Raw genomic sequence first — 26,636 nt, forward strand, 5'->3', positions numbered from 1 at the left:
ATTGCAAAGCAGTAGTTTCTGTTTTATGTATAGTTTTCTATGGTCCTCAATAACCAATTTTAGGTTGCACAAGATCCTCACTTCACCTTCTTTCTTATGCCGCATATAAAGAGAATACACCCTTAAGATCTGAGTTTAGAAAGAGAGGTGCACATTGAAGCAAATAAATATAATGAAATACAAATGGATTTTCATTTTGCTAATATTATACAGTTTCTAGGTTCTGTGAAATCTTACCAGAGGAGGAGTATTTCAGCTAACCTTGATCTCTGGCTGGATAATGAAGTGTGATCTGGCTGCCATGACCTTTGAGAGGCAGAGCAGGCAGCATCCTGGCAGGTGGGGTCTGTGATTCTCTTCTTGGCGTCATTCCTGGAGGCTTGCCCTGGGTCTAGTTCTGAAGGTGCTGCCATTATTTTGAAAGAGAAAGGAATTAAATTGATTTTTGCTTAAACTGGGGAGTTTTATTTTTTTAAATCCTTGCAGTGGAACTCGGACCAATATAGTGGGCTATGTTATCTTTTTTCCCACATGGCTTTTTAAAAATTTTAGTTTAATTTTTTAATTAAATTTATTGGGGTAACACTGGTTAATAAAACTATGTAGGTGACAGGGGTACAATTCTATAATACATCATCTGTATATTGTTTCTGTGTTCACCACCCCAAGTCAAGCCTCCTTCCATCACCATTTATTCCACTTTCACCCTCTTCTACCTTCCCCACCCCTCTTTTTCTTTGATAGTCACCATACTGTTGTCTGTTCACATGACTTCTTAAAAAATCAAATTCCTAATAACTGTCTGCTCATAATTTTGGGCAACTGTCTGTACCTAATGCACATATAAGATAGATGTCACACCTATACTTCTTTTTTTAAAAAATTATTGTTTTTCAATTACAGTTGTCCCATTTGTCCCCCATTGCTCCCCCCCACCCAGCCCACCTCTTCTCCCACAATCATATCCCTCCCTGTTGTCCATGTCCATGAGTCATTTATACAACATTCCTTGACTAGACCCTTCCCTTGCTTATCCCCCTTCTCTCCCTCCCCTCTCCCCCCTGATAACTGTTATTCTGTTCCTTGTTCAATTTAGTTCATTTGTTTGTGTTGTTCCTTAGTTTCCTGTATTAGGTGATATCATATGGTATTTTTCTTTCATTGCCTGGCTTATTTCACTAAGCATAATTCTCTCTAGTTCCATCCATGTTGCCACAAATAGCAGCAGTTCCTTCTTTCTTTCTGCTGCATAGTACTCCATTGTGTAAATGTACCACAGTTTTTTAATCTACTCATCTACAGATGGGCACTTAGGCTGTTTCCAGCACTTAGCTACTGTAAACAGTGCTGCTATGAACATAGAAGTGCATAAGTTCTTTTGAATTGGGGTTTCAGGATTCTTTAAAAAAATCAATCAATTAATTAATTAATTAAAAAACTAATTAATTGTTTTAATAATAAAAAATAACAATACCTCCCTCTCAGACTTAAGACCCTTTATAATCTTATAAAGGACAATGGGCAAAGGTCTCAAGCTCCTCTGGCTGCTTCAAGCTGGACATGGCTGTCGTCCTTTCTACCCTTGGGTCCAGAAATCCCTAATAAGAGTGAAGTTGTGGAGGGGAGGGTGGCCTTCTCACAGGGGAAAGGATCGTGCAGACCCCAGGTCAGTTGGCTGTCCCCAGACAACAGCATGCTTGGTTTAACAGGCTGGCATCCTTATTGTATTCTGGGGGCAACAGATATGGCAACAGGGTTAAAAGACATCATTCAATCCATAACCACTAGATGACAAAAGGCAGGTATTAATTTTTCAACATCCCACATTAAGGGAAAAAAGGGCTTCTTTAGAGGAAGATGTGCCAGGCACATCTCACCTGTCCAAAACCCTTTTGCCCATTATACTTAGTTTGGGCTGAGGGAAATATTTTAGCTGTTCCCCCTCTCAGACCTCTGGGCTCTTTCTGTCCAAACCATTAGGATAGAAAAGAGAAACCAGTTTTAAAATGAAGCCCACAGACTGCCCCATTCTTCACCAACCGAGCCACTTAGTTCAGCCAAACCTTTGAGTCTCAGGAGGCAGCAATGCAGACAGGATTAAGTGAGGCCTATACATACAGACAGTCACTGAGGTAGAGAAATCATAGGCTTATGTCCTTTGAAAACAGAAAACACATGTTAATTTATGTAACATAACCCACAAACCAGTCTCTAAATCTGTAAGACTGTCTTATTGGAAAGACATCCAGTTGCAAGGCATTTGACCTTCTTCTTGCCTGTAAATTAAACATCTTTGATGATACACAGACCTAGTTTAACTTTCAAATGGAAACAAATTTTAAATGAAAAGAAACTTTAAAGATGGTTAGCTGCACTACTTTATAGTCTACCATTGAGCATTGTGCTTTTCCTTAAATCACGATTTTTCTCCCTAAGATTACCCTCCTTTTCATTAAAGGGACTGCAGTAAGTCCATTTTTAATTTATCCTGTTCATTTACATAAACACAACAAGAGCAGAAAATGATCACTTATGATCTTTAGTTCTGCTTTGCTGGAACTTACGCAAGGAACATTTAGAGTGACCTTCAATCTGCCCTTCAGGGCACAGAAGCTGAGCCACATACCTGACATTCAGCCTTGCCTGTAAACACCTGTCTTTTCCAAGTCCTTCATGTTTCCCATTGTGCCTTAAGGTCCCTTCTAGCCATCTTTCAGGAAAACAACCTTCATTCCTTCCCTGGAAAGGTTGCTGTGGACCACACAACCAACCAAGGTATAAGGCTCTTTTTCTCGTGGGCTTTTATTACCTTTGAAAGTCAATCTTAGTTCCTTGGGGCTTTTTGGTAACAACCAGAGCCCAAACATGTCTCCTTTAGGCATAGTGTTCCAGTCAAAGTCTTGGTCAAAAAAAACCTCTATTAACAACTGGTCTTATTAATTTTATGCAAAGAACCTTATGTTATTTCTTACTTCTTCAGAATGCCAAATTCTGGAGGGATCAGATAGGGAGAAAAATATACAGTGTGAAGGAAAATCCTTGTCCTTCTAATATTTACTAAAATTGTATTTCCATTCTTTATATTTTCATTTTTTCCCCACTAAAAATATTTTGTTTGTTTTTTCATTACAGTTGTCCCACTTTTTTTCCCTCTTGTTTCCCCACATCCCATCCACCCCTTCTCCCACAGTCAGTCCCCATCCAGTTGTCCATATCCGTGGGTCATTTATACATGTTCTTTAACTAGACCCTTCTCCTTCTTATCCCCCTGTCTCCTCCTTGTTACTCTTAGTCTATTCCTTGTTTACATACCTCTGGTTCAATTTTGCTCATTTGTTTGTGTTGTTCATTAGTCTCCTGTATTAGGTGATATATGGTATTTTTCTTTCATTGCCTGGCTTATTTCTCTAAGCATAATTCTCTCTAGTTCCATCCATGTTGTTGCAAATAGTAGAAGTTCCTTCTTTCTTTCTGCTGCATAGTACTCCATTGCGTAAATGTACCACAGTTTTTTGATCCACTCACCTACAGACAGGCACTTACGTTGTTTCTAGCATGTGGCTATTGTAAATAGTGCTGCTATGAACATAAGGGTGCATAGGTTCTTTTGAAGTGGTTATTTCAGGATTTTTCGGGTATAATACTAGCAGTGAGATCACTGGATCAAAAGGCAGTTCCATATTTAGTTTTTTGAGGAAATTCCAAATCGTTTTCCATAGTGGCTGCACCATTCTGCATTGCCACCAGCAGAGCACTAGGGTTCCCATTTTTCCACATCCTTGCCAGCACTTGTTTTTTGTTGATTTGTTGATGATGGCCATTCCGACAGGTGTAAAGTGGTATCTCATTGTGGTTTTTATTTGCATCTCTCTGATGGTTAGTGATGTTGAGCATTCTTTCATGTGTCTATGGACCTTCTGTGTATCCTCCTTAGAGAAGTGTTTGTTCAGGTCCTTGGCCCATTTTTAAATTGGGTTGTCTGTCTTGTTGGTGTTGAGATGTGTAAGTTCTTTATATATTTTGGAGATCAATCTCTTGTCTGAGGTATCATTGACAAATGTGTTTTCCCATACAATTGGTTCCCTTTTCATCTTGCTGAGCAGAAACTCTTTAGTTTGATGTAGTCCCATTTGTTTATTTTTCCCTTTATTTCCCTTGTCTTAGGAGATGTATTGGTGAAAATATTGCTACATGGATATCTGAAATTTTTCTGCCTATGTTTTCCTCTAGGACTTTTATGGTGTCACAGCTTACACATAAGTCTTTGATCCATCTTGAGTTTATTCTGGTGTATGGTGTAAGTTGGTGGACTAGTTTCATTTTTTTGCACGTACCTGTCCAGTTCTCCCAGCACCATTTGTTGAAGAGGCTCTTCTCACTCCATTTTATGCTCCTTCCCCCTTTGTCAAATATTAGTTAACCATGTAGTCCCGGGTTTATTTCTGGGCTCTCTATTCTGTTTCATTGATCTATATGTCTGTTCTTATGCCAGTACCAGATTGTTTTGATCACAGTGGCTATAGTTTGATGTCTGGTATTGTGATTCCTCCTGCTGTGTTCTTCTGTCTCAAGATTGCTTTGACTATTCAAGGTCTTTTTGATTTCATATAAATTTTTGAAGTATCTGTTTTAGGTCTGTGAACTATGTCATTGGTATTTTAATAGGGATTGTGTTGAATCTGTAAATTGCTTTGAGGAGTATGAATATTTTAATGATGTTGATTCTTCCCATCCATGAACATGGTATTTGCTTCCATTTATTTGTATTTTTATTTATTTCTTTTTACAACATCATATAGTTTTCTGAGTACAGGTCTTTTATCTCTTTGGTTAAGTTTATTTCTAGGTACTTTATTTTTCTTGTTGCTACAGTAAATGGGATTTTTTTTAAGTTTCTATCTCTGATATTTTATTGTTGGTGTACAGAAATACCTTAGATTTCTGTATATTTACTTTGTACCCTGTAATTTTTCCAAATTCGCTTATTATGTCAAGTAGTTTTTCAGTGGAGTCTATAGGGTTTTCTATGTATACTATCATGTCATCTGCAAATAATGACAGTTTTACTTTCTCTTTCCCAATTTGGATGCCTTTTATTTCTTTTTCTTGTCTGATTGCTGTGGCTAGAACTTCCAACACTATTTCGAATACACCTATACTTCTTAATGCCAAGTTTTTTTCTGGGTTGTTTCCTTAGTAGCCAACATTTTTGAGTCAGTTTGCCTTACTTAAAACCTTTATACTGCTCTTCACTGATTCTAGGTCTCCATTGGACTGACACTAGGTCTCCATTGAACCCTCACTAGGTTTGTTCTATTTGACTTCTCCTTGCCTAGTTTAGGTTTTCAGTGGCTTTGGGGTGCTTAGAACAGGTTGCTATCATGAGTTCATGAGGTTTTTTTTTTTTTTTTTTTTTTTTTTTGAGAGACAAAAGGGAAACAAGGGAGAAAAAGAGGAAGAGAAACATCAGTGTGAGAGAGAAACATCAATTGGTTGCCTCTTGTATGCACCCAGACCAGGGACCTGTTCCACAACCTAGTCATGTGCTCTAACTGGGAATTGAACCAGTGACCTTTTGCTTTGCAGGATGGTGTCCAACAAACTGAGCCATGCAGGTCAGGCATGACTGTATATGTTGAAATCATTTCATTTAACCGTGTACCTTTTGAACTGTCTTTGCTCACTATACTTGAATATTTAAGTCTTAATATTGCTCTACTAAATAGAGGGTCATACACTTTATGGGTCTGCCTTTTAGGAACACAAAGTTGAAGCCTTGCATTTTTTAGTGCTTTTCTTAGCCTGGTGCATAAAGACATACTCAGGGGTTAAATTCATTAAAACACACTTGTCCTTTCAGACCACTTGGGACTGCCCACACAGATCCACTCTTAGGATACCTGGAGTTTGGAGAAAGAGGGAACCCAACAATTGAGACCTCTGGTACAGATGAAAATTCTGATTTAGAACATAAAATAATATTCTGATGCCTTTTCACTCATAAACTAAAGTCCTTTTCTAAATCCTTTTCAGTCCATTTTAGAATGAATTGTGACATTTTGTTATACACTGAAAAAAACTGTTACTAGTAATAAAATGTAAAGGTAATTAAAAGAGGTCTTTACCTTTCCCTGAAATCTCAGGACAGAGGTTCAAGTTCTTTAGGAGGAGATTAGGCCATTTATCATTGCTTGTTTGCTTGTCAGACACAGAAATTTCTTTTTAATTTATAAATATGACATTATATCTAGACAGTAATTATGTTAATTTCTCCTAATTATGATATCACCTGCCTAATGATAGCCAAATATTATAACCTATAAAAACCTGCACTTACTGATTTTCATGTTTGCAAGATATGGTAATAATAACCTTCAAAAAATGGAAATGTTTTCTGTGAATTCAGATAGGATAGAAAGCTTACTTCTTTTCCTCAGAATAAAGCTCTTTAAAATTTGTATTACTTATGTAGTATGTGCTTATGATGAAAAATATGGTTAATACACACACAAAAAGAAAATTGTAAACTATACTTCTTCCCAACCAAAGATATCTTCATAACATTATATTTATTTTCTTTACTCAAGGCACCTGAAACAGACATTGGCCTTTCTTCCTGAATGCCCAACATGCATGTTTGGGAAATTTCCACCTTATGAGGCAGATCCTGCCTCCTATTTCAGAAACACAAAATCCAATACTTATTTTCAGCTGGCCTTGGAGCTAAGGGCAAGCACACAGCCTAGACCACACCATTTTGGTTAGCCAAACTAAGCTGTGCTTTAGATTGAAAGCTAGTGAAGCAAAGCAGCAGAGATGCTGGAGAACCCCTTCCAATCTCCAGAGGCTGTAGCAGCAGCAGTACTAGCAGCAGCCCCAGGTGCCCAGTTCTGGTGATAAATGTTTTACAAGTAACAGTGATTGTGTCCCACAGGTCTGGTGGCAGTGTGGCCACTCTAATGGCTTTGGGATGTTATTTTGTATATTGCCATTGACCCTTTGGCCCCAGGCCTGTTCTAGCTCTCAAAGAGAGTTCGTGTGTTACTAAGATTACCCAAGTTAGTTTCTATAGCTTGCAACTAAAAACAGTAAATCAGTGGATTATTTTTTATTATGTGATTGGAATCATATTTCAACATACTTTTGAATCTGGGGTAAATTCTACCTATGGGCTAGGATTTTTCTGAAGGAAATTTTTGTTTAATTTCAGGGTGTTTTGTGTTCCTGGGCCCAATTCAAACATTTGTATGTCTGAGAGAGTCAGTGGGGAGCTTCCCATACAACTGATTCAACTCAAATCTGGCATCATCCACCCAGAGATAGCATCAGATTTTATAGGTAAAAGACTCAGTTTTACAAGACTGCCAGTCTATCTCCCCACTCACACTTCAGACACCAGTTGAAATCCCAGTCTGTAACCTGTGCTTCTGACTTGACAGTTATACACTGGAGGTTCTAACCACTCACCCCTTTTAACAGAATGCCAATGGCAAGTCCAAGTTGTTGTGACTCTTACTTCCGACTGACTGGCTATAAATCGGAGGTTTCCATGACCTCCTTTTTGAGTTCTGTTAATTTGATAGAGTTGCTCACAATGCTCAGAGAAACAATTAACTTACTAGATCATTGGTTTTTTATGAGAGGATATAATGACGGACAGCCAGATGGAAGAGATACAAAGGACAAGGTAAGGGGAAGGGGCATGGAGCTTCCATGTCCTCTCCAAGTGCGCCACTCTTTCAGCACCTCCATGTGTTCACCAACCCAGAAGCTCTCCAAACCCAACTTTTTTGAGTTTTATGGAGGTTTCATTACATAATCATGATTGATTAAATCATTGTTCATTGGCAATTGATTCCACCTCCAGCCCCTCTCCCGTCCTCTGAGGTCAGGGGTTGAGATTGATAGTTCTAACCTTTTAATTACATGGCTGGCAACCAATCCCTACCCTCAGATAGGATCCAAAAGTCACATCATTAACATAACAAAAGACATGGAGTGTTTTAGGAACTCTGTGCCAGAAATGGGAACAAAGATCAAATACACACACACACACACACACACACACACACACATTTTTAATTGAATTTATTGAGGTGACATTGGTTCACAAAACCATACAGATTTCAAGTGAGCAACTCAATAAAACATCATCTGCACACAGAATCATTCACCCATTGCCACAAGCAAAGTCTCTTTCTATCCCTATTTTCCCATCTTTGCCCATAATCACAATATTACATAGTTATGTTTATAATAAGGGCAAATATTATAAAGAAATTCAGTTGCATTTGTAGAAGGGAAATGAATCCTTTCCCCATTTTTAAATTCCTTACTAAGGTTTTTCCCCCCAATTGTTTTACTTGCTAATTTAATGTTTATTTTCTGAAGTTTCTTTTAATAATATAGGTTATTGATATTCTCATTAAACTTTTGCTCCATAAATTCCCTAATCTTTGTTTTTTAGTCTTATCGATGTATAATTTACACCTGTTTAAAATGTACAATTCAATGGTTTTTAGTATATTTACAGAGTTGTATAGTCAATATTTAGAACATTCTCATCATTCTGGAAAGAAACCCTATACTCATTAGCAGTAACTACCTCTTTCCACTCCCTCATCCCTCTAGCACCAGGCAACTAGCAAACAGCCAATTTACTTTTTTTCTCTAAAGACTTGCCTATTCTGTTTATTTCATAAAATTCAATAATAATTTGTGACTGGCTTCTTTCACTTAGCAGACTACCAGTCAAGATGGAGACATAGGTAGACATGCTTCACCTTCTTGCGCAACCACAAAAAGAATTACAACTAAATCTCAAAACAAATAATACCCAGAACTGTCAAAAAATTGAGCTTATGGAAGTCTGACCACTAAGGATTTTAAAAAACCACATTCATCCAGACAGGTAGGAGGGGTGGAGACATGGAGATAGGGCAGATAGGCAAGGAGATGTGGTGTGGTGCAGAGAGGTGGTGGTAGGGGTGGATGGTGCATAGGTAGTACCACATTCATATGTGATAGATAAAAATAAGAGGGATACCTTGGGAGTGAGAGATCCCAGCCTCAGGCCAGACTGCACAGCCTAGGGTTCCAGCACCAGGAAGATAAATGCCCATAACTTCTGGCTGTAAAAACCTGTGAGAGTTGGAGCAGCAGAAGAAACTGCTGGATTTTCAGGAAACTCCAGTAAAAGCCCCCACATGGACTTACAATGTACACAAACTCACCCACTCTGGGATTCAACATCAGGGCAACAGCTGGAAGGGTGCCAGTCACATATGGGGAGAGGGTGAAGTGACTGGAAATGGGGAGAGTGCTAAGCAAACCTCCAGAAGCTATGCAGAGGCAAATTCCCCTCCCAGAGCCCTCTCTGTACACAGAACCACAAAGCATGAAGCAGGTTGCTCCACCATGTTGATTACCTAAGGCTCTGCCCCACACAATTTACAGGTGACTTTTACAGAGTCAAAGCAGCTCTACCTAATACACAGAAACAAACACAGGGATGTTGGAAAATTGAGGAGACAAAGAAATATGGCCCAAATGAAAGACCAGAACAAACCCCCAGAAAAAGAAATAAGTGAATCAGAGATAGCCAACTTATCAGAGGCAGAGTTCAAAACACTGGTGGTAAGGATGCTCAGAGAGCTCATTGAGTATGGCAACAACATAAAGGAAGAAATGAAGATTATACTAAGTGAAATAAAGAAAAGTCTACAGGGAATAAACAGTGAAGGGAAGGAAGCTGAAATTCAAATCAATGGTTTGGGACATAAGGAAGAAAAAACATTCAACCAGAACAGAAAGAAGAAACAGGAATTCAAAACAATGAATAGAGAATAAGAAGACTGCAGAACATCTTCAAACATGCCAACATCCAAATTATAGGGATGCTGAAGGAGAAGAAGAGCAAAAAATTGAAAAATTATTTGAAAAAATAATGAAAGAAACCTTCCCTAATTTGGTGAAGGAAATAGACATACAGATCCACGAAGCACAGAGAGTCTAAAACAAGTTGGACCAAAAGAGGACCACACCAATATACATCATAATTAAAATGCCGAAGATTAAAGATAAAGAAGGAATCTTAAAAGCAGTGAGAGAAAAGTAGACAGTTACCTAAAAAGGAGTTCCCATAAGACTATTGGCTGACTTCTCAAAAGAAAATTTGCAGGCCAGAAGGGACTGGCAAGAAGCATTCAAAGTGATGAAAAGCCAGGACCTACAACCTAGGTTACTCTATCCAGCAAAACTATCATTTAGAATGGAAGGACAGATAAAGTACTTTCCAGACAAGATAAAGCTAAAGGAGTTCATCATCACCAAGTCATTATTATATGAAATGTTAAAGGGATGAGTTCAAGAAAAAGAAGATGATCAGAACTATGAACATTAAAAAGGCAACGAAATCACAACTATCAACAACTGAACCTAAAAAAACAAAACAAAAAAAACTAAGCAAACAACCAGATAGGAACAGAATCATAGGTATGAAGATCCTTTGGAGGGTTATCAGCTGGGAGGCAGAAAGGGGAGAAAGAGAGAAAAGGTTCAGGGATTAAAAAGCATAATTGGTAGGTACAAAACAGACAGGGGGATATTAAGAATAGTATAGGAAATGGAGAAGCCAAATAAGTTATATGCACGATCCATGGACATGAACTAAGGTGGTGGTATTGCTGGAGGGAAGGGGAGTACTGGGAACAGGGGAGCAAAGGGGAAAAATTGGAACAACTGTAATCAATAAGCTATACTAAGAAGAAAAGTCTGAAAGAGAAAAACATAAAAGCATGTTGAAGTAGCCCAAAGATTCATAGTTGCAGAAAGCAGTTATTATATGGTATTCTGGGATATAAAAAAGAAAGAGAAAATTTTGTTAGACTGATAATTCAGAGGTGGGACCCCAGCAGGCTGGTGCTTACATCTCTGTGAAAGTGTCATAGGCCTTCAGGTGAGAAAATGTGGTTGGTAATCTGATTGATAAAGGGGCACAGAACATTTATTACCATTATCATAGAGTGTACATGGGAAGTTAGTGCTGGGGGTATTGAAAGAAGCTACTGGTAGGAGTCAATGGTTTGCTACTGCTGGATGTCACTTACCAGAATTTTTCTCCTTCTATATCTGAGTTCTCTCTAGTGGCCCCTATTACATAACCTAACAGAAAGTCAGGCAACAAGGAGATCTTTGAAGCGGAGGTGCCTCCAACACCCTAGGCTCGGTTAGAAATCACTCTGTCCAGCAGAGGCTTCATGACCACAGCGCAACAAATTTACCCAGGACATTTTATAATGTCTGGGGGAAGGAAGGTGGCTGCTCTCTGTAGGGGAGAACAGCAATTAGACCTCCTTTCCTCATGCATTTTATTGAGGAGGATAGACATGGGAGATACAAGGTCAAGATTTATGAATCATCAATAGCTTTTAGGTGTTTGGATTACAGTTGACAATAACAGATTACATGTACCAGTACAGAGGGCACAGTGACCAGTCTGTGTCAGGGTCTATCAAACATCTTGATGCCACAGTGGCATTAAGTGCAAGGTTTAATACATTTCTTGCTAGGGATTGTTTATGTTAAAGATAAGAAAAGCAGAGCAAGTCCTAAACCATAATAAGCATTCTTTAAATCCAATTCCCATGGAAACCCTCTGAGTGTTTTTCAATTATGTTCCACATGCAGCCTTATGCTGAGACTTAGACAAGCACAGCTGGAATGCCGGTGGCAGGTCATGCTCAGGCCGGGGCTACAATCCCCTGAACCACAAGGAGTGGTTCCCCACAAGAAGTGGAGAGTGTATTTCATCAAGTCCAAGCCCCAGAGTCATGGAGAAGAGTAGTATACAAGGGGGCTTGATGGTAATACAGTTGGAAAATATCTGACATACTCTGACATTGAGAAATAATGAAAATATGAAGAACTTCAATCTCTCCTATACCATACATAAAAACTAATTTATTCATTCATTTAATAATTTAATAATTATTTAACAAATCCATTCCCTAATAGAGTGTATATATCAATTTAGAGGAATAAGCAATAAATATAATGAATGAGTAAATTACATAGTATTCTAGAAAATCAGAAATGCTATGAAAAAAATAAGGAGCAGAATGGAGGAATAGAAGGAATAGTTTGGGGTGGGAATCGGGACTGGTGATATTAAATAAGGTATCAGAATTAGACTCATTTGGCAAAGATTCAAATAAAATGGAGTGTATCATGCAACTATCTTGATGGACAACAAAAGGGACAGGCAGTACCAGAGTCCTGAGGACGTATCATGCTTTGCTACACGGAGCATGCCCAGAAAAAAGGCAATGTTGATGACTCCCTGGATCCCAGTGGGCATGGCAGAGAACAGCGGAGACAGTAAGAAGGGCCATGTCATGAAGTCATGAAAGAATTTTGGGATGAGTGAGATGATGTAATGTTTTAAAAGAATCACTCTGGTTGTTTTATTAAGAATCAACTTTAGGGGAAGCATAGGGTGAAGGTTATTGCAACAATCCAGGCAGGAGATGATGGTAGCTTGGACCAGGTTTGTAGCAGTGGATATAGTGTGGATCAGCAGAACTTTGGCTCTCTTTTAAGAGCCTAAAGGATTTCCTGATGTTTTGGCTGTTTGGTGGGCTAGTAAAGATATCCTGCCCCCCCCCCCCAGCTTTATGATGAGTTGGTGTAACAGGATAGGGGATGTTTGACTTGTCTCTGAATGGGTTTGAGGGATTGAATCAAGATAGGTGTCCTTTGCCCTGGCCAGGTAGCTCAGTTGGTTGGAGCATCGTTCGGGTGCATCAAGGTTGTGGTTTGGATCCTAAGTCAGGGCACATACAAGAATCAACCAATGAATGCATGGATAGGTGGAACAACAAATTAACCTCTCTCTCTCTCTCTCCCTTTTTATTTCTCTAAACTCAATAAAAATTAAAGAAAAAGAAAAATGCCCCCATAACTGCTGGGAATGGAGAGGCAGTGTGGATACTGTGGCCACCTGACATGGAATTGCCCCTGAGCACGCTTCCTCAGAGCTCAGTGGAGGAGGCGCTGACAGAGTAGTCAGTGATGCTGCTGAGGGAATCTAAAAAGAAAAAAAAATCTGCTTTCCTGCTCTCATGCATTATTTATTTTTTAACCTAAAATGGCTATATCTTTTCTAAGAAGTGTGCTTAGCTTTACATGTCCAAAGCCACGGCTTCTATGAATTGGCTATTTATTTCTAACTCTTCACCTGTACAGCTTTCTTTATTTGGGGCTGGAGGCCAGATGGTAAATTCCCAGAATGCTCATACAGAATCCATGAGATCTTGTGGGGCTCTGAAAACAGCCCAGGGCTCGGTGATAACGTGCTATAATGCTGCCTGTGCCCCTCAAAGAGCTTGGATGGGGGCAGATGGTGAGGGTTTCTCTAATGTTCTCCCCATGCACACAAGGATGCTAATGGCGTTTTTGCACATGTATTTAATGTTTGGCTCTGCCCCATTTATGCATTAGAGCATTCAATCCTTACATCAGAACTTTGAAGAAATAATTATGTTCTCTTTTTTATTGGTGAGTTAAAAGAGGCTGAGAGCAGAGAATCACTTTCCTCAGGTCTTCCAGCAGGCAGGTGGTGGGGCTGTTGTAAACTCGAGTCTGTGGTTGAGCGTAGCCCCAATGCTACAGCTCTCAAGTGCTACGCTCTGTGCTCAGTGGCAAGCACTTCTGGCTCTGCATTCTGATTCAACCTCTCCTGCTCTCTGCACAAAATATTTTTTGACATTTTGATACCTTTGCTCTGCATAGATGCTTTTCTCAAATCAATTTAAAAAATAGACATTTTTATGAGAAAAAAAATAAGGAAGAAAGCACAGTCATCTTGAGGATGGTTAAGTGAGTGTGTCTAGACAAGATAGGACTCTCCCTAACATATGGTTTGCTAGCCAGTAGGAAAATACTAGAAATTCTTTTACTTTTAATATTATTTTTAATGTTCTTAAAGAAAAAAGAAATCTGTCACATATATCACATAAACAAAGGGTATGAATATTCCTGTTCAGTAGAATTACCACAACTTGAAAATACTTTATTCACTAGCTACAAACGTTATATACATTTATTTCTTATATACAAATAATTTCTGCCATGCTATTTTACAACACATAATTCCTGACATTAAACAGAACTACTGGGTGCTGTTCTCCATTCCTGCCTGGCCCTAAGGGAAATTATTACAACTTTATTTTCTACATAGCCAGTGTTATGCTTGATTTCCCTAACCTTTGGCACATTATCAACAAGTGGGAACTCAAATTGTTACTGTTAAATCTGTAAGTAATTGTTGTAACTCTCCTGCCTTTGTAGTTGATGGAATAACGTCAGACACTAACTAGAAGTTTCCTGGTGAAATCCTGAATTAAGAAAAATCAAACTCAAAGTATGAGCTGGCCAGCATTGCTTTTTCATATTTATTTTATGCGTCTGAGGTATGATACTAAGCTTTTTAGCATTCTTCTGGGTGCTTTGTAAGGGTAAAGTTCACTTCGAAGTTGGGAGAATCTCTGTTTATAAGAGACTGGCAGGATCTGGAAAACAATATGAATGTGGCTGCTGGGTCAGAAATGTCACCTCGTCATGAATTTGAGGAATGAATAATGCAGCACCATAGGGCGCTAGCTAAAAAACCAGGTGATGTTAGATTGGATTTTATAATATTTATGTTTGCTTTAATTTTTTTCCTGTGCTGGTTATTTCAAAAAACACTTTGTCCAGATGCAAAATAATGAAAATACAATGTTTACTATTTATTGATTTTTGTCTTTCAAAAAGAGAATATTTAAAACAATGCAAGGCTTTTGATTCTTTCAGATTTCTCTCAAAATTGTGTATTTTTCTTCTGCTGATCTAAATCCAAAAAACCCTAGAAGATTTTAACTATCTGCTTAGTATTTCTAGCCAGTGTTTGCCTGTAAACAATGAAAGAGATTCACAGTGAACATTAACATCAGAGGGTAGGATGAATTTTTGGATACAGATTTTTCCAAACCCTGACAAATATGAAAATTCTGGCATAGCTTTATTTACAGTGACAGCTACTGAAGCTGATATTCATGTGTATTGTTCTATAATTCTCAGTGATGGAATTCATACAAAAGGGATAAGGTCTTACCTCTTTCATATTGTGTTCATTTATTTTATTGTTATAAATTTCCAAATGTGAACTTAAAAATTTCGTTTTATAAGTCCTGGTTTAACAGTCATGAATATTGAGTGAATGATGTCTGTTTTCCCTAAAATATATTAAAAAGGTACAGTCTGGACTTCAGGTATTTCTGTCATGCCTGAAAGATGGTACTTAGTACGGAAAACAATAAATTTACTTAAAAAAAAAAAAGAAAGAAAAGAAAACAAACAAAACAGACGATTGAAGTAAATTTTTCCTTAGATATCTTAGCAAATTATACTGAATGTCCCTAAGCTGTACTTTGGTGGTGATTGACTACGTTGAATCTGAGGGCCAGACTTTACATTTGCATTCTAGCGCTGAATATGGTCCCATGTATTAAGTAGATTCATCAATGCTAGTCCCACAATCATTCATAAATCTGAGAGGATAATGTTTGTTTTAAAATATTAGGTCTTTTCTTGACATTTTCACATTGTATGATAAGCATTTACATTTTTTTCTGGAGTGAACATTTAAAAACATTATATCCAATAATTAGATACCAACTAATAATATATTTGTTTATCTAAAGCATGCACACAAACATAGAGTTTATTGTGGCAACTCTATAATGATCATTTACTATTTCAGAATTCAATTTTGAATTTAGTTCTTTGAATTTGTATCTGTTTATTGGTATAATCAGAAGAAATCAGCTTAAACACATATGGTGGGGTTTAGATTTTTAACACTTTGTAACAATTAGATATTTCTGGTTTTGGGTCCAAAATAAAGAGGATTGGAAAATTGAATGTCTTTGCAGCAAGAGACCATGATTTTCTCTTGAATAATTGCTTTCATCTTGTTCTTCAAAAACAAATAGTTGGCTCTATATCGGTGGAGCATAACAATCCTGTAAAATGTTACATGTGATTATTTCAGCTGGATAGCGTTCAAAATCCAGTTGAATACTTTAAAGAAGTTTGTCCTATATATCCATATTCTCAGTTTCTGCTCTTCTAAGCAGGATTGACAGTATCTCTAATTTGAGGGAAGATGATTCATATGCACTGACATCTGAAAGATAAATTCTGTACTTAATGGTGTACCTCGTTTTGTTATGATTCAGAAATGTGTCAGTTTATTTCTTCGTAGTGAAACAGATCCTTCTTTAGGAACATTAGCTCATCTATTTTTTTCCAGGGTGGTAGGGGGAGGGGTACTTCTGAAATAGATAACCTAACAAAAAGAAAGCTCTCTCTATGGGAAGATGTGTATTAGTTAATATGTATCCAAATTACTGTCTGGCTTTCTATTTTATTACAGTCATACCTCAGTACTCATCAGCCTCAGAACTCGTCAAACCCTGTACTTGTTGCATTTTGAGGAGAAAAAAAATGTTTCTATGCTTGACACTTGCTTGGGACTCATGGCACTTGCTAGAACTTGCATGAGTCACTACAGCACCCTGCAAGAGAAAATGCTTCATTACTCATTGCTTGAAAAGTTCACTTGGTACCTGTCAGTTTTGGCACTCATTACGAGGTCCAGAATGAATTAATGACAAGTACTGAGGTACCACTGTAGCTGCGTCACCTTCCTACATTTTGCCTGACTTACTTATATGTATATTGGTACATACTGGCAGCACTTTGAGTTTTTTCCCTAAGGACTTGCTTTTAAGTATACTTTCTGATATTTTCCCCTAGCCCTTACTCTTTTCTTCAATTGAGGGGAAAGAAGAAAAGATGTCTATACAATTTATGAGGTTGGTGTCCACCTTAAAATTTTCCCTTGGGTTATAGAGGAGAAACACATCTTCCTTTGGAACTAGTAGTTGTTCCTGCTTGCCATTAAATTATGTATTAGTATTTTTAATTCTTGCCTAAAATTTGGTAGCCAGTTTCAGAGACGAATGGGATTTTTCTCTTTTTCATTAAAAGGCATGCTTAGCGTTTTAAATTTACCTATTTAAAAATTAAAAATATATTTATGAAAAATAAAGAAGATCATAGGAATTTGCTTTGTCTTTTTAAGGTCTAACTTTGACTATTTCTTAGCTTTGCACTTTATGTAATGGTCAAAAAGTAAATTATTATTTTTTCTTTTGAAACCATTTTCTCAGGAAAAAATAGAGAAAACATGTAGCTGCTTACATTTCAAGGAGAGAATTTTTAAGTTCTAAATTTTTAAATTAAACATTTAAAATCATTCTATAAAATGAGTTCTCTTGAAGAAAAATTTTCATTAATTTCCAAGCTTTGAGGTTATTTTTCCATTATTCTAGTGGGAAAACTAGTGATTAAATTTTTTTTTTTTATAGCTATAGGTAAAGTTTCATTTTATATAGATTTTGTTTTTATTCACAACATTATATTTTAAAGGAGGGGGTGGGGCTAGAACGTAATACCCGAGATAAGTGAGGGAATACTGTACTACTTTTCTAGAATGAAGCCTAGCTGCCTAAAAACTGCCCTTCTCTTTCGGGAGAGGATGCAGGACAGGACTGACACACAGTGAAGAGAAGGAGGGCCCAGGCTGGCAGCACGGTGGCCTCACACTACGCTTTCACCCCAGGGAGTGGAATTAGGAATACTCATCCACAGAGGTATAGGGTGAGCTTATGAAACTTGAAGTGGTGGAGGCGGACTTGGAATTCCTGCGGGAGCAGCTGTTGAAGCTTGGGTCCCTTGGCGTCGCTCTCTTCTTCCGACTGGATTGGGCATTGTCGGAGTCGCTGGGGTCAAACACCACTGTCATGGACTCCATTCTGGTCACAGTGTACAGGCTGCTTTGCCGAGTTGGGTGAAACCTGGTGGTCTTGAGCTCTAGCTCATCATAGCTGGAGACTTCGATAAAAGGACACCAGCGGAATGCTCTCTTGAAGCCAGCTCGAAATCTGAGGAGCAGGCCATAGAAGAAAGAGTTGTGTTTTCAAGAGGAAATTTCTTTCAACTGCCACAGAAAGCCCTACATAAGCAATTTCAGCCAACTTAGTTTTTGAATCTGACTTTCTAGTCAAACTTAGAATTTATGCCACAGTACTTGTACTAGTCTTTAAAGTTTTTCCTGTTTGCTTTGAATCTTAATTTCCCGTCAATGAAAAGAAAGTTATCAGAGTAAAAGCATAGCATCAGGTAATCAATATGCCAAAGAAACAGTGTACATTTCTTCAATAATTTTACACACTTGCATAAGTGTAATTGAATTAGTCTTGCCAGGTAAAGCACTTAATAATTACACGTTTCAAAACAGCTTTTTTTCAGGCATAATTACAATTTAATAATTAAACTTTTATATAATGTTAGAATTAATTGCTAAACTTGATGGTTTTTTTTTTCTTTTAAAATTTTATAAGAGTTTATTTGAGTCTAACTGATGACATCTGCCAGGGAGCAAGATCACAAATGCTCCCTAATCTTTATGGTTTCTATTTAATCACATAAGAAAGTAAAAAAATCCTTGGCTTCGTAAACCATTAAATGAAGTTGATTAAAAACAAATGTACTGCTTGTGGAGGTGGTTTGAATTGATACATGGCTTAGGCATTTAATAAAAAAGTAAGAATGGAGTATTTAACTAACTTAAGGCACAGTATGGTGGAGGCCCAATTGGAAAGAGGGCTCATGCAGTCATATGAAGTTTCTCCTTGTGCTCAAAGTAGCTCAAAACACATTGGCTTATTAAGAAAATGAGCAACCCTGTGAAATTAACCTACCTATCCATATGCTAATCTTACACCTAAGGTGATTTTTACCTGGAAACCACATTTTATATTTTTTTCCAATCTTAAATTTAACTACAACTATTCCTACTTGGTTTTTAAACTTTGCTTTAAAAATAGCTTTTCTTGGACCACCTCAACTTTTCACACTCCATTTGCATGGAGGCTGCACCCTCTCTTACTCACTGACCTCATTATGCAGGAAGGCCAACTGGAATTCCCCTGGCCTTTACTGTCACTTCTATCACACTCACAACAACATCTATCTAGAAGTTTATTTACAAAACATCCTTTTCAGTAGAGGATGCTCACATATGCCATCATCTGTGCATTTCTGTGAAGTACCTTTCTTTGAGGACCTGAGCACATTTTCAACTCACCTTCTTCAGTCGCAAGGGCATTCCTTTTTCTTTGCAGATAAAATTATGAAAGGTTTGGAGGGAGAATTTGGCCCATATAAAAACTGCCCAGTTAGCACCTCTAACAACATTGTTTTGAGGATGTAATTGTTAAAGTGGGATATTTTATAAAATAGGGGAGAGTCTAGAAAAATATCCAGCTCTGTGCTCCTCTTAGTGAATTTTTCAATTTCCCTTTCCTTTTGCATTTCAAATTTGCACCAAGAATTTGTGTTATTTGCTTCCAGTGAAGCCAGGAGTGACAAGAAACTTGCATTTGGTAATTATGTTTTTTACCTCTTATTCAGACAGCAGTAAATGATGGGATTGTACATGGTCGAGCTCATCGCTAGCCAAAAGCTCGCCAGGTAGACCTGCTGGATGTATTTCCACCTATTTAGTTGTTGATAGATGGCGGTAAGGATGAAGTAAATGTGATAGGGCAGCCAGCAGATGGCAAATGTTACCACAACAATAATCATCATTTTTACAACCTAGAAGAAAAGAAGAAAAAGTCATTAAATATATTATATTATTGCAATAGCAGCAAATCATGTTTTCCTGACAGTACAGTTAAATACATAGCATGCCTGAGGAATAGTCAATATATTTTAAAAAATGGGAAGTTATACAGGGACAGATGTCTATGGTAATTCTCAAGAAACATACCTGTGTCACCATTTTGTCTTCACCTAACCTGATTAAATGGGTGGCAGTGAATTGAGGTGAGACAAATTTATTTTAAAATATGTACTAAATTTGTTCATATTCTTTTGGGAGTTTAGAATTAGTAAAATGTTAAGAAAATCTCAAACAAAATAAATTTGAGGCTTACTCACAGTCAGAACAGAACACAAAACTAGACAGTCTTGATGTAAATGGCCTGTGCAGCACCTTAGAACTATGAAAACACATTATTTATGGACTGGACTTGCCATTTGACTGCAAGCTGAAGATTCAAATGAAAATTGTTGGCAAGTTCAAGGGTCATAAGAGACATGATTCTAGAAACAGAAAAGCATGAAATGAGGCAATGTGGAAGGTGAAGTTTTTCTCAGGGCCTAATACTCTGCCATACAGGTGACTAGTACTGAGCCCATAGAAATTGGCTGTAGGAGCTGAAAATCCCTGTCAGTAGCTCAAGGAATGTCATCATTGGCTGTACCATATAAAGGCTTTGTTTTTCTCAGGACTCTTTAAATTGCATTTTTTCCTGAAGAACTGTGTTCAGATTTCTGCATTTTATCTCTCCTATTTCCTATGCATAATGTTTGTGGAATATAAGTCAGAGGATATTTTGTTTTAATTTATACTTATACAATGTTTCACATATTTAACAACATTAATCAGTTTTTAATTGCACTTTGGGAAACTGAGGCAAAGCCACTATGATTCATGAAGCAAAGGTAGAGACTTTAAACCTCAGACTTAAAAGGTCTAGAAAACAAAGCAGAGAACAGTAGTGACTTCACAAACCACTTTTGATATGTTTGATCAGTCACAGCACCTTCCCCATACACTGCACAATTTCTTTTTTCATTTCAGGTGTGTTTTTACCTTTCTTGAAATAATAAAGTGTAATATGCCAAAACTGTTATATATTTTCTTCTATCTTCAATATTAAAATGACTACACAAAAAAATACCAATTTTGATATGTTTTTTAAATGCACACTGATATGAAAGCTGTCATAATACAATCCAACAAAACTGTGTTAAATGAAGTTAAAGACAACTAAGCACTACTAGAGCCAGCTTATGGAAAACACGAAATGAACCTTTTGGCTAGCCTAACACTTTTTTTTATGGTGACTACATTTAATATTTACCCCCTTACTGGCTTTGACGTATATAATAAGTATTGTTAATTATAGTCATCATGATGTACATTAGATCTCCAGAATGTATTTATCTTGTAACTGGATAACTGGAGGGTCTGCAGATAAGGTTCCCAGTGGCTTGTTGGCTGGTTTCAAGGAGTCCATGACAGGTTAGTAGGAGCCGAGTTCCTTTGATATGTGTTGTTCAGAGCTCTGCCTGCCGTTCTCCCAGATGCTCACCAACCCTTAATTGTGCAGCCCTGGTCTCCGTGCTCTGGATGGAGAAAGAAATGGCCCTCTTTGGCAGTGCTGGGAAAGCTAGGCAGGCACTCGCTCACTTCTTCTTCCTGGTCCCCTGGGAGAAACCTTGGCACTGAGCTGTGTTGCCCTGGGGGAGGGGTGGCTGAGGTAAAGTCAAGCGATTCCTTTTACTGTCTTCATTGTATCCCGTTTCAGACGTTTTTAATCCGTGGTGTGCTGGAACTTCTATGTTGGACTCCTGGACTTTCACACATGCTTTCTGATATGTGAGTGATTGTCTAGGCCAACGTTTTCCAGGGGTTCCTGGACCATGGCCAGCAGGGGCTGGACCTCATTCACGGGCCACTCCAGGGTCCACAGCTGGACTGAGATCTGTATATCTGTAACCTGACTCCCTGTGTGACAGACTCCTCCCAGACCTGTTGACATACGATGCTGGCGACAGAATCAAAACCAAAAAGGTCTGTGGCCAAGTCCTCAGGTATATGGAACTGTTTCTCAGTCTGTAACCAGGATGATCTTTGGAGAGTCAGCCTCCTGGTGTGGGCATGTCTTCTCAAAATGACTCTCCTTAATCTTGATCTGGACCATGGTTCACAATGTCCTACCCGGATCCCTTAGCTCCCACAAAGGCACTTTTGTCTGCAGATGGATGCCAAGTTGTTGTTGTTGAGTGGAGAGCTGAAGAGGAGCATCTTATTTATCATCTTGCTGATGTCACACCCCAGATTCAAAAAATGAAGTCCTAATCCCCAGTACCTGTCCATGTGGCTGTATTTGGAGATAGGGTCTTTAATGAGGTAGTAATTAAGTTAATATTAGGTCATTAGGGTGGAGCCAAAATCAATATGACTGGTGTTCTTAGAAGAAGAGGTCATCAGGGGACAGACAGACACATGAAGACAGAGGGCTGCAGCCATATCAAAATCTAGCACAGAGGCTTTAGAAGAAATCAACACTTACAACACCGTGAACTCAGACTTCTAGCCTCCAGTATTGTGAGAAAATACACCTGTTGTTTAAACCACCAGTCTATGGTATTTTTTAATGACAGCCAAAGAAAGCCAATATAGTGTTTGAAATGCTGAGGACAATATATTGTATGGCTTCATTCCAGTACAGTAGGGAACAAAATACTATACAAGGTCCCAGTGAAAATGGAGATTTCTGGAGAGGTATAGATTTCCTGTGGAACTGCTTTCAGGGATGTAAAGAATAGACCAGGATCTCTATTTTCATCATTTGAGCCTCTCAGGTTCATATGGTCTTCTTCTCAAGCACTGTTTTCCAATTATTGCAACAGAAATAATGACCTAGGCAGAGAAAGCTTGCTTGAGTGAGGTGATAAAGGCTTCATGGTTGTTATACAACTCAAAAATCCAATTTACTCTGTCACTTGAGCTTAGACTGAAGAATGGTCCCTTTGATTAAGGCAAAAGTCTTTGTTATCACACATAGGTATCCACCTTTGAAGGAGCAGAGCTGGCTTGTTAGTTTTTAGAAGAAGAAAATTAAAATAGAAGAGGACCAGAGAACAACTTTTCTGGTTTCCAAAAACAATAGAAGTAGATTTATTTACCAGTATTTTATTATTTTATTTTATTAATTTATTTTTAGAGAGAGGGGAAGGGAGGGAGAAAGAGAGGGAGAGAAACATCGATTTATGAGAGCTACATTGATTAGTTGCCTCTCGCATGTCCCTAACTGGGAACCTGGCCCACAACCCAGGCATGTGCCCTTTCAGTTCACAGGCCAGCACTGAATCCACTGAGCCACACCAGCCAGGGCTATTAACAAATATTTTAGGTATTCAAATAATCAAGACCTAATGATCCTTAGGTATTTTATATATTTGTTTGTGTTTTCATATATCTCTTCACTTCCCAACAATGACATCTTCTTTTTCAACAATTAGAGTTTTAAATTTAAAAAATCATTTATTTAGTCCCATGATCTTCATGCCATAATTAAGTGATCTTGTCTTTTTTGTTTAGTGCACAAAGCACAGCTTATTTTAGGTACTCTGCTTCTTTGTCTTGTTTCTAGAAGTTGGTTTTCCTAAGATTAAAAAAAATTCTTTTCCAGTTCCAGACTTTGTTCATCCTTGCAGTTATAGATAAACTGAAAGTGTCCCTGTCAGTCCTGCAAATCTTCAAATCATAAGGGAAGAGTAGTCTCTGCTGATGGCCAGCTGTGTGTCCTTGGAGGCTGGCAGAGCATGGGAACCCTCAGTCTTAGGAATAACAAGATGAGTAAAATACCATGACTTTCCCTCCTGGATTGCAGCACCCTCTGGGCTTCACACACCCCTCTGAGCTCTGCCCACCATCCTATTACAGCTGCCGCTTTACTCCAGAGAATTAGCCTAGTGGCAGATGGAGAGATAAAGCTTCAAAAGAACCCTTTTGGACCATTATTTTCCCCCAGATAGGTGATTACTGTGAATGTCTCAAAGACATCTTGAAATGTCATGTTTAAAACCAGCTCCTTACCTTGTTCATCCCCCACCCCAAAGCCGTTCTTTCTGTGAAAACAAATCTCAGTACCACCCATCCAATACCTGAAGCTAGACCCTTGGAAATCATGCTTGTTGCTCTGCATTCCCTCATTTCCACTGCCCATTCAATACCTGGGCAAATCCTGTTGGCCTAGTCACCAAAATATGTCTTAAGTCTTTTCATGGCTTGTCATCTTTATAGCTATAACCTCTAAAAAGCATCATTATCTTTTTCCCGGAGAATTGCAATAACCACCCAACTGGATTTCATTTCTAAATAGCAGTTATACTAACTTTCTGGAATAAAATCAAATCTTACTGTTGCTCAAAACTTCTGCTGTATTTTGCCTCTCCTGCCCTATTCTCCAGTCTCACCATTACATACTCTATTTGATTCTTTCTCCCCTAGCACACTTGTTTCTGATCCTTCAACACATTAATTGCTTTTCTTTTCCAAGCATTGTTCATGTGGTCTTTCCCGCCTTGCTACTCTTCTTCCAGCTCTGTGTTGCCTTACTTGTTCTCACTGATAAAAGCTCTGCTAGAATGATATCTTCTCCAACAAGTATTTCCTACCGCCCTGTTTAAAGGTGACACTCACTGCAGTATTTCCTTCAGCATCCCCAGCACAATCAGTTCATATTTTGTTCATCTGCAGGGTTTCTGTGCCCTGCTTGAATGCAAATTCTCTGAGAGCCTGGATGTTTCACTTTTGTTTACCTTGAATCTCTAGAGTTTAGAAGAATATACATAGCCCATGACAGCCCTCCTTTGAATAAATGAATAAATACACGAATGATATAGTAATGGGTAATTCAAAATGGAATGACTGACATTCTCATACATGGTGTGGGGCTATGATATCTTGGATAAAATATAGCTTCAACCTCATACAGGCTACTTGTTACAGAACCCCTGGGCTGCTCCAATTGAAAACAAACCCACGGGCTCTTTAGTTAGGGGCCTGATTGCCTGCCGCCAAAATTATAACTCTCAATACCCGAGTTTAGTGAAAAGAAAAAGAATTGTTTATTTAACAGTTATATAGATTTAGTTATTTGCGGATTTCTGTTAAGTCTTATGTTCTTTAAAACACCTATAAACACATATCCTTGCCTCCCCCCTACCAAACCAGGCTAGTTTTAGAAAAGTTAGAAAAACCGTTTCCCTACTTTCCAAACACAGTTCAGTTTTACCAGTAGCTGCCAATCATTTAATTCTGATTGGGGAGACCTCGTCTGTGTTATGGAGTCCACCAGTTTTTAATCCAGAACCTCATGGATTCTCAGCCTCCTTGTAAACTGCATAGTTTGTCCTTTTGTAATCCGCACAGTCAGCCTCAGCCTCAGTTAAATCCTCACAGTCAGCCTGGCTAAAATGTCTGCCGCTTATTTTTAAATCCCTGACTACGTCCTCTGATGCAGTGGGTGCGGTAACCAGTTCTGACCATTCACAGAACCTCACGCAGGCTCTGTGTGCTTTCTCCATACCATCCCCTGGTTCAAGTCCCCTCCCATCTACCTGAGGCTTTGGATGCATTAAAGCCATTTTGCATAAGAAAGACACTAGCCACCAGCCTCAGGCATGTGGAGGCATTCTAAAAGCTGCTTCCTTCTCCCCATCCCCCAGCCGCAAACTCTGGGGATTTTTGGACTCCCCTGTTTCTGTAACATACTGATATAACATTATCAGGGTTCTCTTCAGATTCTCTATATATTGCAAAACTAATTAATAATAAATGGATAATTTTGTACTATGTAATGTGGTCTGTAATATTGGTTATATTTTTAACAGCCATAGATAGTGATGGTCATTATAGTCTTCATATAGGTAAAGTGTGGTGTTGTGATAGATGAATGGATAAAGAGCCAGGAGCTATGAATTCTAGTTACAACTTTGCAATCATATTATCAGTGTGATCTTGTACAATTTATTTAATCTCCTTAAGCCTCAGCTTTCTCATATGTAGAATGAGACTAATCTCATAGCATTGTGATAAAGATTATTTAAAATAAAGCTTTTAAACATCTGGGGAAAACTGTCAAAACTATGTCTTTTAATAGCTAAAAATATAATAATAACTGTCTTAGCTCAGGTTGCTGTAACAACATATAGAGTGGTGGCTTAATAACAGACATTTATTTTCTCACAGTTCTGGAGACTGGAAGTCCTAGATCAGGGTGTTGGTAAGGTTGGTTTCTGGTGAGGTTTCACTTCCTGGATTGTAGGTGACCACTACCTCGCTGTGTGCCCACATGACCTCTTCTTTATGTGCTCCTGGAGAGAAGTGAAAGAGCTCTCTGATGTCTCTTTTTTCCTGTTGGATCAGGGCCCCATTCTTACAATGGAATTTAACCTTAATTTTCTCTGTATAGGCCCTGTCTTCAAATACAATCAGAGGTTAGAGCTTCAAGATATGAATTTTTTTGGGGGGGGAGGGGACACAATTTAGTTTTCCACAGTAATAAATGTAAGATATAAGATTAAATTCTCATTTATGAGTGTATGTAGTTCTATTATTTTCTAGACTTTCCATTTGAGTTGTTAATTATCTATTGATATTTTCCAGAAAGTAAATGTTTTTCTATATATATATATATATATATATATATATATATATATATATATACACACACACACACACACCGTAATTCATAGTTTGACTATGGAAAAATGATTCCCACATTTGGAGAGACATAAAACACACAGCTTATTTAGAGAGTTGCCAAGAAGAATTCCTTCCCTGATATTTTAAAGTGTAAGTTTTATTAACTAGGTTCTGTTTA

At 38.1% G+C, this 26,636-nt stretch overlaps 1 protein-coding gene across 1 annotated transcript in view; it reads right to left on the reverse strand.

Moving 5' to 3' along the window:
- Positions 1-17,737: 17,737 nt before the first annotated feature.
- TACR3 (tachykinin receptor 3) overlaps positions 17,738-26,636 on the reverse strand; it is a 43,490-nt gene continuing 34,591 nt past the window's right edge. Inside the window, exons 4-5 of the mRNA XM_090267972.1 lie at positions 19,571-19,767; positions 17,738-18,050 (exon numbers count right to left, since the gene is read on the reverse strand). Of these exons, the coding sequence (XP_090124098.1) occupies positions 17,738-18,050; positions 19,571-19,767 (510 nt within the window). The remainder of the gene's footprint in view (positions 18,051-19,570; positions 19,768-26,636) is intronic.

The sequence above is a fragment of the Furipterus horrens genome, unplaced genomic scaffold (genome assembly GCF_987537825.1).
Source record: "Furipterus horrens unplaced genomic scaffold, mFurHor1.1.pri manual_scaffold_2, whole genome shotgun sequence".
NCBI lineage: Eukaryota > Metazoa > Chordata > Mammalia > Chiroptera > Furipteridae > Furipterus > Furipterus horrens.